Source organism: Alligator mississippiensis, chromosome 5 (assembly GCF_030867095.1).
Source record: "Alligator mississippiensis isolate rAllMis1 chromosome 5, rAllMis1, whole genome shotgun sequence".
Classification (NCBI taxonomy): domain Eukaryota; kingdom Metazoa; phylum Chordata; order Crocodylia; family Alligatoridae; genus Alligator; species Alligator mississippiensis.
The window spans coordinates 211196550-211209331 of record NC_081828.1 but is presented as its reverse complement, the minus strand read 5'-3'; the positions used below and the strand labels follow the sequence as shown (position 1 = coordinate 211209331).

The 12782-nt window shown below is 45.7% G+C and overlaps 1 protein-coding gene across 2 annotated transcripts in view; it reads left to right on the top strand.

Annotated features, from left to right (window-relative positions):
• The window catches only part of CRHR2 (corticotropin releasing hormone receptor 2), a 239659-nt gene that overhangs the window by 62678 nt on the left and 164199 nt on the right, over positions 1–12782 (top strand). The window contains exons 1-2 of one of the 2 annotated variants that reach the window (XM_014608972.3): positions 5119–5431; positions 5592–5711. In XM_014608972.3, coding sequence (XP_014464458.2) covers positions 5314–5431; positions 5592–5711 — 238 coding nt within the window. In that variant the 5' untranslated portion in view covers positions 5119–5313. Of the gene's footprint in view, positions 1–5118; positions 5432–5591; positions 5712–12782 lie in introns of those variants that run through there. The other variant, XM_059729225.1, reaches the window with a different exon arrangement.

Below are 12782 nucleotides of genomic sequence, written 5' to 3'. Positions count from 1 at the left end.
TCAGTTTTGGAAATCATTGAGAACATCTGACATTAGAACAAGTCGTCTTTAGTAATTCAAGTATTCTGGCTAGTGTCTTTTTATGAATGACGTACTTTCAAGTTTGCCACTTATGCTGTGTATGTGAATGGGTTGAGAGAAAGGCAACATATGTGTATGGAGTACAGGTGTATCTGTCTTTGAGTGGGAGAAGAAAGAGGGAAGATATATGCAGATATTTATATTGGATGCTGGAAGGGGCAAATTGGGTTTGCTGCCTGATAGCGTATGGGGTAAGCTAGAGTTTTTTGACTTCTCCGCGCGCATTAATGCACTGCATGTTGAGTAACTATAATAACAATGTGCAATAACTGGCATTACTGCGCAGCAGTGCTGGTGCATACCTTTTTAGCGACGCTAATGCATAGTGGACTAATTCTACTGCACATTAGCCCATTCGCATGGTTTTTGCCATGATGCGCTAATGCACAGTACAATTAGTCTACTGTGCAGTTAGTGCCTCTGTCGACACACTCAGTATAGAGAATAAAATGTTGCATGTTGTGATCTCTTTTTGGTGGACTGGAAGCTCAGTCTTTGGGCAAACGGTAAGATCTTGCCATATTTAGGTATAGTGGGTGAGTGAGTGGAAAGACTCTGCGTGGTTGAATCAGTAGACCACAGGGGCTGGAAGGTGTAAGAGCTGTACGTTACATTAGAAATGCAAGAGTATGCAACAGGGGTTCTCATTTAGTCTGGTGCATGATGCTGAGGTCTAAGTTAAGGTTAGTGTTAGAATATGCATTCTTATAGTTTAGACGTGCGCCTCCTAGCTAAGAGACTAGTTAAGTGTGTCTGGTTATTTATCCACCTGCCCTTCATCTCGACTTCCATACTTCTGTATGCCGGGTTGCTTTTCTAAATTGTTACATGTACACATAGCCACCGCCTTAACTGTTGTGTCTCCATAGTCTTTTCCAGTTTGGGGCACAAGCAACGCAAACTTGCATTGGCTGATGCATAATTACGAGGGCAGGACTGTTTCCTAGAAACCCGTGTGTTCTCAATAACCGTGGTGCGGGTGTCAGATGCACTGTGCAGCGGTGCTGTGTCAGCAGCTTCTCGCTCCCTCTAAATTGGTGACAACAGTTAAATAACTCAATTGAGTCCGACGTGTAATTGAATTTGCTTTGGTGCGTTCTTGTAGGCGTGTTTGACGCTGAAAGAGTCAGATGGAAATGATCAGGGTCATCCAGGCCCAATGGTGGGCTGGACCTTGGGCAGCTATCCAAAAACAGTTTTTAGATAAGAAACCCGGTTAGAAGTGATTTGGGATGTTCACATCAGGGTGCTGACTTGTGCATCGAGGCTACCTTCTTCCAGCTTTACCTCTGGATGGTTAATTTGCTGTTTCTTTACCTCTTTCTCTTACCATTTATTGGTTTGAATTCCAGTAGGACCTTAGGAAGCTGTGCAGACACTTGTTGGGTTTTGTTTTTTGGGGGGGGGGTGGCAGCTGACCTGAAAAATCAAGGGAAAGAAATGATTTTTGTGTTGATTTAATTTTTTTTGTTTGTTTTCAATTTTGTTCCTGACATCAAATAAACCCTCTGCAAAATTTGGTTCAGGCTGAGCAGGGTGTTTTATTTCATTTCTAGGAAGGTAGATTTCAAAGTGAAACATTGCTTCGGAGTGGAAATTTGGGACATTTATTTTGGAAGTAGTGGAATTAAGTGTTTCAGCATTTCTGAAATAGTTTCAGCTGAAGAAAATGGTGGGGGAGATGAATGGTGTGTTGCTGGTGAGTTAAAAATTGGTCCAAAGAGTCAGGTGCCTTGTGTTCAGAGCCCTGATATGGGCTTTTGGTTCGACTGCCGGAGAGACAGACAGAGATTTAAATATAAATAGCCAAGGCAGAGAAAATGCTGGGGGAGGGACTCAAACACCAATCTATTCATTAATCGACATTGTTCCCTTGCAAAATTGCTAGCTTGCCCCTCATACCTAGAAACACATGCTCTCCTCTGCAGGCACTGTAGCTGGGAAAATGAACCGGTTGAGAGATGTCTTGCTTGAGGGGCAAGAATCAGTAATGCGTCCTCTTTGAGATGCCCTGCTTTTCGAGGGGCTGGGCATTGTAATAGCATTTTCTGTGATGCTGCTCCAACGCCTGCGGTTACAGAGACAGGAGTATGGCATCAAAGTGCGGATGGCATTCAGCACAGAGACTTAGTTAAACCCTCTCTGATTTACAACCATTTCCAGTCCTTGCTCAAATCACTTTGACAACCCAGCAATGCCCAATAGGGTTTTATCCTCAAAGCCCAGCAATGCATCAATGAGGGTCTCATTCCACCTCCACAAGTGATACCAATAGGCTCTCCAACCTGGCCTTTTGCAATGAGGGGTGTAGGACTGGATGTCCGGCCACTGCAATATTAGGGAAGTTGTTTAATATACACTTGGGAGATTCTGGAGAAAGGACCCGGTACCACGATTCAGAAGATGGCAAAATCCCCACTGTTCATGTCAGTCTGATTTAGGGGGAAAAGTCCTTCCTTGTCCAGATGTGCAGATCAGTGTCATTCTGGCTAGAGCTGGTTGGGAATTTTTCTGAGACTGTTATTTGTCTTTGGACAGCACCAGTTCAGACTGAAACCATTCTGGGGGACGGTACTAGCTTCAGTGAAACTTTAGCAGGGAATATTACTCAGCTGCGGGACAGGATTTTTGATCAAAACCAGGGAAAAAGAAGCCGTGTGCGTATGCACCCCAGAGTAGCCAGTACCCCAGGGCTTAGGGTACTGCTCATATGGGGCTATGGAGGAACCAGATTCAAGTCCCTTCTCTGAAAGAAACAGCAGGGACTTTAACCCTGTTCTCCCATATCCCAACTGAGTGCTTTAAATACCAAGGTATTTTCCCTTCAAGAGTGGGTTTCCCCTCTGTTTCTGGTTTCTCTCCCCCCCCAAAAATGTGAATGGTCCTATTTTTATCCTGATGCAGAATGGGAACATTTGTGAAATCTTGCAAACAGATGGGAGAACATGTTCCCGCCTGGCTTTACTTACAGTATGTTGTATCAGTCCATTGCCTTTATAACCTAGCAACTTGCTTCTCACCTGCCTTTCATTTCCATCCCTTTCTTGGACTGTGACACTTCTTTAAGGAGAACGAAGGGGACGAAGCCCTGCAATCTTGAACAGGAGCAGAGGGAGGGTTTGGGCAGATGGAAGGGAACGGGGGTCTCACTGGAAATATGCTGTATTGTTTTGGAGGGGTTTGGTACTGATATGTCTTAACACAGGTCAAGAGCGGAAGAGTTGGGACCTCTGCACACTCTGAAGTATTGAATGCATTGTACTGAACGCAGTATTGAAGTATTGAATGCATTGTAATATTGAATGCATTGTACTGAATGCAGTATTGAAGTATTGAGTGCATTGTAGTATTGAAGTACTGAATGCATTGTACTGAACGCAGTATTGAAGTATTGAATGCTTTGTAATATTGAATGCATTGTACTGAATGCAATATTGAAGTATTGAGTGCATTGTAGTATTGAAGTACTCAATGCATTGTACTGAACGCAGTATTGAAGTATTGAATGCATTGTATTGAATGCAATACATTGTGTTCATAGCCTACGTGCTGCCCTTCCCTGGGGCGGCTGCATTTTCATATCTGCTCTCATGTCACATGGACATAGCCTGTCTCGTGCCAATCTGCCTCTTATCTCTGAATCCCTTGTCCCGGTAATTAGACTTCCAAGCCCACCTGCCCAAATGCCTGATCTAAGACTTCTCCTGACTTCATACAGTTTAAATCTAGAAGGGATCATTAGACCAGCGATGCTGACCCTCTGCTTATTGTGGACAGCAGACTTTCACGCATTACCCTGTACAAAGGCCAGTAATCTGTGTTGGAGTAAAATGCATCTTCCAACAAGCCGTCCAGGCTTGATATTCCTGCCTCAGTCTTCATGGTGGTGTCCCTCCAAATTGCCTCCTAGGCTCTTCTTGTCTTGTCCCTTTTCCACTGGGGATTTTATCTCCCAAGTTGTCCTCCTCTCACCAGATTTTCTCACACCACCCTGTGCTCTGGCTCCGACTCATTCTGGATCCTTACCTTTCCTTTTCCTTCTTCCTCTGACCCCTCTCATCCTCTCCTGCCTTGCTTGTTGCTGCTCCTTCTTCCTCACTGCCATCCCCTCCTTCCCAGTCATTGCTCCCTCTCCTGATCTCTCTGATGTTTGCTGTCTGCCCTGTCCTGAGGCTTAGGTGGATCTTTCACCCACAATTTCCCATGCCACCTGCTTCTCCCTGTCCTCCAGGTGTTCCCTCTCTGGGCCCTACCTTTCCCAGATCCAACTTCTGGCCCTTTGGCACCTCTGCCTTCACTGGTCTTTTGTCTGCCTCCTCCCAGAGCTGGATGAGCCCTAGGCAAACAACCTTGTGGCCCCCCAGCTGAAAATGAAATTTTTATATCACTTTTTTTCACTCAAAACATATGTAAAACAAGCACAACTGGGCCCTTCTTCACCTAGGACCCTAGGCATGTGCCTGGTTTGCCTGTGCCATCATCCGGCCCTGCCTCCTCCCCAGCCTTTTCTTGGTCTCTCCTCCGGATCCTTTTCATCCCGATACTTCCAGATCCACCCCCTGCCAACAGCTATTCGCTCCTGCCCCTCCAGGCCTGCAGCTAATCCAACCTTTGCCCAGCCTCTCCATGCCGCCCCCCCGAGCATCCCAGTCTGTGCGCCCTTTGCCCAGTCCGCAGCGCCAGGCAGGAATTGCTTTTCTTCCAGGTGAGCGCAGGTGTTTCAATTCATCCTGGCGCTTTCCTTTGGAGTTTTCCTCCTTGCTTTCATCTGCATTAACTAGTCTTGCAGCAGGGATGATGATCAAGGCAATTGCAGCTGATGATCTACGGCGGAGGGGGAGGGTGGATGCGAAGGGCTGTGGATGTGAAAAGGAACTTGGAGAGCTGCTGGACTGGGTGAGAGGAAGACGGGGTGGGGGGAGCCAGCTGAGAAAGGCAAGCCCCTTACTCTGTGCTTGCCACTATCCTATTGGTTACTGGGTGGCTGTTTTAAAGGAGACGCGCTCAGAGGATTTCACTGCACAGACAGACGCAGGATTGCAGCCCACACACCCACCCGGCAGCTCACAGAGACCGAGACGGAGAGAGCCTCACACATGAGTGCAGAGCGTCTCCGATTTTGATTGCTTTTTTTTTAATTTCCCCCCCACCCCCGACAAAGAGGAACAAAGCAAAGAACGAACCCAGAGAAGGAGCAAGGCCGATCAGCTCCCCACAGCCCCCGGGGGAATAATGGATGTGACCATATCGCAGTTCATCATAGACGAATTTGATGCTAACTGCAGCCTGCTGGACCATTTGCAGGATACTTTTTTTGAGAGTTCCTCTGTCCCCTTCCTGGGCTTTGATGGTAGGAGGCATTAGCCTAGGGGATGGGGATGGGGGGAAGGGGGGGTTGGAAAAGCCTTTGGGTTAAACAGTTTTTAAAATCACACTCTGCTTTGTGATGTAGGTGATGTCGCTTCAGGCTCGCTCAATCGCTTCTCTCCTTTTTATCTTTTCCTGCGAAGGTCCCTATTGCAATGCCACCACGGATCAGATCGGGACCTGCTGGCCCAAGACCGTGGCTGGGGAACTGGTGGAGAGACCCTGCCCGGAGTTCTTCAACGGGATCAAATACAACACCACCCGTAAGTGCGGGCTGCCCGGGAGCCTCCCCAGAGCTGGGAGATGGATGCTTTTTTGTGCACACCGAACCAGTATAAAAACACAGTTTCTTAAGTGTTCGGCTGGGAATCGGCATGTCTCCCACACTCTGAAGGATGCATGCACATTCCTGTCTCAAGTGGGACAGATTTAGCAGGGGCTTGGCCTTTTGTACACTGATTTCTCCTATTTCTCAGCCCATGAAATTAAACAACCCGGCTAAATTTCTTTCTCTACAAGGGTGTGTGTTTGAGCGCTTGTGACTTCAGTCGAATAGGGCATCTCTCTGGCTTGCCCAGCCCTCCCGGGGGTATGTTGGGGAAGTACCCATCTTCAGAAGAGGGGGTGATGTCTGTCTGAGCTGGAGGTTAGGCTGGACTGAACCATGCTGAAGTTTTTCTCTAGTCAGAGGGGGCTGAATCCACTGAATAACTTCCCCACAGTTCGCTGATGAACCAGGCATAGGTGCCACGTCGGTAACTCAAATTGAACCGGCACTAGCTTTCCACTAGGCAGATTAAAAAATACACATATTCACCAGGGCAGCATCGTGGAGCCCCATGTGTTTCTTAGATATTGTTTGCAGGTGGCTATAAAAGGAGCACTGTATTTTTATAAGTGATAGTGAGTCACCAGCCCACATTTCAGATGGGGCTATAATCACACTGGGGATGCAGGCATTCATTTCCTGTTGGATTTGTCAATATTGCTGAATCCTTTTAGGAGATTATCAAGTAGCTCCCATGCAAACTCCAGGTGTGTTTTATCGAGCATTCATTTGTCACGCTGCATTCATACGGATTGCTGTATATTCGGAAGTCCCCCTTGGGTCTACAGGCTCAGGGTCAGCTTCACTGGGATGTTTCCGTCCGGTCTGTGTGGATGGGATTTCAATCAACCTGGTGTCCCTTAGATTGTGATTTTCAACTTGCTGGAGGTGGTTTTCTTTGCTCCTTTTGCACTTCTGGCCAGACTTCCAAATAGCAGCAGCACTTGGGATCCCCTATGGAAAACAAAGGGAGCTGCTGGAGGCCAGACCCTCCCAAAAATGTGTGGCTCCCGATCCTCCAAAGCTTCCCAGGGGGAAAAACCTCCTTGTGAAGCCCGGGATTTGTTTGCTCGGATGCAGACTGCAGGGTTAGCCCCTCCACACCCATCCTGTGAACGGCGCTGTCTGCAGCGGCATGGTCTGTGCCTAGCTCCAGGTCAGATTCGGCTGTCTTGACCCACGCTGAATGGCCCGTTCCTATTTGAGAGGGATGGAAAGATTTCAGGAGCAAGGCACAACTCAGCCAGAGTGAAAGTGTCTGAATCCTGGTCGAAACGAGGTGCTGGTCCGCGCGGTGGAAGAGCGTGGGTCTGAGAGCAGGAAATGTTCATTTTCTGTAATTTCCCTCTGTGGGAGGTGGATCTCAGGGACTTTCAGCATGTATGCTACTCCTTTACATACTGCTGTATGAGGATGAAGTAAATATGTTCTGATTATTACCTAGCTGAATCTGAAACAAATTGGATTCTTTACTAACAGAGTCTTTCAAAGAAGACAAATTAGAGAGATGTTAAATGAATTTCCTGTGCGCAGACAAAAAAACCTAAATCTTTCAGTTGAGGCTGATGATCTCCATAATATTTCATAGCTAATTTCAAATGCATTTATTTTCCTGAATAACATCTAATGGTGATTACTTAATAGTTGTATTGGCTGAGTACTAAATCTTCTTGAAATTTTCTGCTCTAAAAACTATGGCACAATTACTTTGTCAGACAATTAGTTCTGTACTATTTCCAGGATAATATGCTCATGAATGAACAGGGCTCAGCTGAATGTGAACATGAAAATCTGTTTGACATAGCCTGGTTAAATGAATCACTCATTTTCCTTCTTAAAAGTGTATTGAAAAATATATACGTTAGAAAATGGTCTGGATGCATGTCATTCATTAAGAGTATGTTTGCACCATTTTTCAGTGTTGTATAGAAGTGTTAGGTTCAGAGATTGATTGATTGTCAGGGGCTGGAGGGGACCTTGTAGCTCATCAGGTCCAGTCCCCCTGTACCTGCTTCTAGCATTTGACTCTAGACAAATTATCAGTAGACGTATTGGCTGATTTCCCTCTTCAGTGCATTTTATCTATGCACTGGCTTTTTCAGACTCTTTCTTACATGAGCCAAGTATTGAATGATTTATTCTGGGTTTAAGACAGCTTGTAAAATCAGCTGCTAACACCAGTTATTTCCCAATAAATGTATTTCAATAGCAGGAACTGCTTGTTAACTAGCCTAATACAGATGAGATTTTAATACAGAGATGCAGTTACTTCCGCAATTTGAAAGGCATGGCAATGGATACAGTAAGAGCATTTCTGATATTCAGAGAAACCCATCTGCTCCCACTGTTTGGCTACTTTCACTTGTGATATTTCACTTAGTTTATTAAATTATTGAGACACCATTTGTAGCAAGTCCCAATCTGTCTTGAAGCAGATTGTGTACATAATGCAAATAGTAAAATAAGCACAGTACACTGAAAATAAACAGTAACGAGATCTCACGAATGACAGAGGCAAATACCCTGACCATAAAACGAAGGGTTGTTGTAGTGATCCCTTGGATCAACACGAGAGATTTCTGCCCAAGAATGCTTGGTACAACTCCAAAACCACTCTTCTGTTTGGGGGGTAAAAATCGTAGGGATGTTTTGGAGGCATAGATAGAAATGAGAAGAACAAGAGTTGGATGATGTTTTTTAGCTTGTGCTGGTGTACTCTTATCCCTTTCTGGATCAAAAATGTTCTGCTTAATTTAGGCATTTATGCTCCTTTTGTATACGAACTCTTGAGAAGAAGATGGAAGATTCTTGGTTACTGATTTCAAGAGCAGCTACTCTTTAGGGACCATTGCATTTTGTCATGTGTTACTGGATCTCTGTAAATACTGTATCTGGAATTAAATGGCCAAAGCTATTGAGCCTTGGTCTTCTTGGCCCTGTGGGCAAGATCCTCAATTTTCACCAATTGTTGTAGCTTCATTGGTTGTGGTGGAACTATGCCAACTTGTACCCGCTGAGCATTTGGTCCTGTGAGTCAACTGAGTTTTAAAGTTATGCAACGGCTGAGTTTGAACCAGGAGTTTTTTTATCACCAAAAGAAAGACTGCATAGGAAGTAGAAACACGCCATTGTCAGACCTCCAACAAGAGTCCGTATTCTCCGATCCCGTTGCCTCAGTTTAGATACACCTAATGCAAAACCTCACGTACTCATGCTGGAAGGGGCAGTAAAAATCTTAACTCTCCCAGCAGAACTAAATGGAAAAATATTAAAGGCAAGGGGATGAAAACCAAAGAGTCAATGCACAAAGACATCCATCAGAGACTATCAGAGAGCTTGTCGAAGCAATTCAAATCCTGTGCTGTGATTTGGCTGGGAAGGGTTCAGTGACCGCTAACTCTCCAGTGGCTAGGTAAGGCGGCAGGTCTCTGAGCACTAGATTTCCTCCTAGGTGCTTCAGGAAGTGAAGGCACATTCAGATACACATCTGCGCACCCTTCAGTCCAATTTGCCAGCATGGACAAACAGAAGACCTCTTGCTATTTGGTTAGGTTTTTGACAACTGAAGCTGTTGAGTGTCCAGCCTATGCTTTTCATACACCAAAAACTTTTGCATCATTTGTAGAAAAATAAAGGCAAAAAAGGCAAATGAAATCCTGAGACATATGCGTCTGTGCAGGCATGTGTGTTATAACCCATGTCGAGCTTGAAAGACCGGTATTATAGAGGCTCTTTGGATTTGGTCTTGCTTTTACTTTTTTTTTGGTTTCCGTATTTAGTTTGGGCAAGATGTTAATTTACTTCATAAAGTCCTTGATTAGCTGGGAAGTTTGATGAATTCAGCCAATTGACAATAATGAGCCGCCTCTTTCTGTCTGCTGTAATAATGATCATACATACACGTTATATATAGCGTGCATTATGGACATTAGGCAAATAATTTGGCCTCTTCCTATCGCTTTATGTCTCATACAGATGGCTCTTTGCCTTGGGAAGCTAAAGATTCATTACTATTATTGTGTGCCTTAAGCGTTTCTGGTAGGTGCGGCGTTGAGCAGCCTGCGTATCCTGGTGGAAGTGCACTTTGTGGGGAGACATCTCTCCAGCAAGACCTGGACCAAGACTGTTTCCCAGGCTGCAGTGAGACCACAGTCGCTTGTAGTCTCTGCTGCGCAGAGCTGTAGCCACATCCCTTGACCATCTCATTGTTGCCGGACTTGTGTCAGGCAGGAAGAGCATTGGCAACCTTTTCTTTATTCAGACGCATCATGCTCCTCACCCACCGCTACTTCTGAGCGCGGTTGTGTGCGACAGTTTTGTCTACCTAGTGTATCACCATCCTCCAACTTCCTTAACTCTCTTCCATGGTACTTGATTGTGGTCTAGCAACCAGGACCTCCATAACTTGATAAGTAAAATGCTGGAAAAGCTAATGACACAAGTTCTAGGGCATTGGCGTGGGATGGTGCAGTGCTGAGACACATGCGCCCACTTAGCAAGATGCTTGCTGCAGGCAACTTGTTTCTGAGCAGAAATTACTTCATCCATTACAGCCGTGTGAACTGGCAGAGAATTTCCTCTGCTGCTTTGTGACTTCACCTTGACCAGAGATGAGTAAGCTCGTGTGTGCAGAGGAAGGAGGGGAGAAGAAAAAAAGAAAACGAAGGGCTCTTTCCCTTTTTTTAGAGGGGAAAAAAAAGAGAGTGCATTGTTTAAAAGGGCAAAAGAAACTCACTGGGATGATTTTCATTACATAAGCAATGGGTTTTAATGGGAACACATCTTTGCTGTTTTTCTTTCTGATTAAGGATTGCTGAAAAGGTTTCAGGAGCGTGGGTTGTAATTTTGGGTATAAAGTCAGGACTCTGGTAAGAAATCATCCATCTCATAGCCATGCTCATGCTATAGAGCAGAGGTTCCCAACTCCCGGGTTGTGGCCTGGCACTGGGCTGCGGTGGGTTGGCTGCTGGGTCATGGCACGAGCCCCCCGCTTAGACCCCCGTCTGTCTGTTAAAGCTGTGTGGCAGGGCAGCCCCGGGAGGGAGGCAGCCGGCTCCGCGTGCCCTGTCCTGCTCCTGCCGGGCCATGGTATAAAAAGGTTGGGAACCACTGCTATAGAATACATGTTCTGGTTTGTTTTATAAAAGTCTAGCCTGAAAACTGCATTATTATGTGCACTTCTGTTCCCACCACCTCCCGATAGCCTGAATGAACCACTCCTATCGACCAGGTGTGCTTGGCTGTCTAGGCAAGAGGTTGGTCTGTTGCTCTGGACCAGGTTTTTCTAGAAAGCCAAACTACTTTCAGTAAGGGATTTCAGATGTCCTTCTGCTAGTGTCCTTCTTTATCAGGCAGAGAGATGGAAGGCCTCTCAGCACCGTCTTGATAGGATGACAAGAGGGCACAGCGTGGAGCTGGGATGCTGCGTGCAATGGAGGAAGAGAAGGCAAGAAAAATGGCAGTATGCCCAATCCACTTAAAGGGCTTTTCATTTTTGTTTAAAGTGGGTTTATTGAGAGAAGGAGCAAGGAGAGCGGATAATAAAGAATTCTGTTTGGCAGCAAAGCACATAAGTACCACTCTGTGCCCATCAAAGTAAGTGCAACCACTGGACATAAAATAGTTCTGCAGAGGTCTGATGTAATCTATCTTTCCGTCTCTTCTTCCTGTGACTTAGGCTATCCAGATGGATTTTTTACATTGGAGTTTTAAAGGAAGGGAAAGGAGCCGGGCTGCAGTAAATGACATCACTGTCAAGCAAACCTATGTAAGGCCTTCCTTGTATTAGAAAGATAAGAGTATCCTGGGCTTAACCAGCAGAACCACATTGTTGGCCCTATGGACTAAAGAGTCTTCCTTGTGACTCCAGGAGTCTCTAGGAGTCTGGAGAGAGGAGGATGAAGGTGGTGGGAGGGTAAATGGAACAGGTAGATATTGGGATGGGGTTGGGTTCATTGTGGTGCTATAAATTGGGAGTTAATCCCCTGAAGCTGGTGTTGAACTGGCACGGGAGGAAGATCAGGCCCATAATGGGATGTTTTTAAGGACACCGCAGTCCAGCCGTCTGGCCACTGTGCTTCCCAGCTGAGTAAGAGCAGCTGATAAGGATAGAAAATGGAGCTTCTGTCATCCACCCAGCACCCATGCAAAACGGTCATAGTTCAACCCAATGCAATGGTTGCAGGAAGAAACTAAGTAGCAGGAACAAAAGAGATGCAACGAGGCAGAGGAGAGGCACTGGTAAGCAGGAGTCTGGGGAGAGGAGGATGAAGGTGGTGGGATTCATGGGCTAAGGTAGACGGTGACCAGATCCTCAGCTGCAGTCAACCAGCTTGACTTCAGTGGAGTCATGTCCAGCATACAGGCATCGCCTTCGACCAGCTCTCTTTGCTGGCTCCGACTAGGCGGCTCCATACATGTGTTGGTATGGGGCTCTTTGAGTTCATGCACAAACATTGGATACTCTTTTCTTTTCTTTTTGTTTCTTCCCATGTTTTCTTCTTTTTTTTTTCTTCTTTTCTTCTTTGTGAAACCTAATTTTTCTAAATTACACGCTGGTGATGTTGCAGTCTCAAAAGGGCAGGTTAGAAACAGTGTGGGAAAAGTGTAATGAAAATAACCGAGCTTCTGCGCTCACTCTATCATCACACTTTGAAATGTGTAATCTCTCCGTCAAGTGTAGAGCCACAGTCAATGGCAGGTGGTACAATAAGATGATTATTAATACTATTTCAGTCATTTTTCTGATTTTTTTTTCTCTAGCTAATTGAATGTTAATTGGTGTTTTGGTTCTTCACATGTTAGCTTATTAGGTGGCTTTTTTGCGTGCCGATGCAGGGCTGGGGCGTTCTTTTGTGCTGACTCTGCAAGTGTTAAAAAACCAACCAAACACTTTGTGCCACTGCTACTTGTCCCTGGGGAACGCCCATGCCATGTGTTACCCCAGGAGGGCTGGGAGGCTTTGGGGACAGCAACAGTGCTGGCCCCAACAGCCTTACGTGGGGTC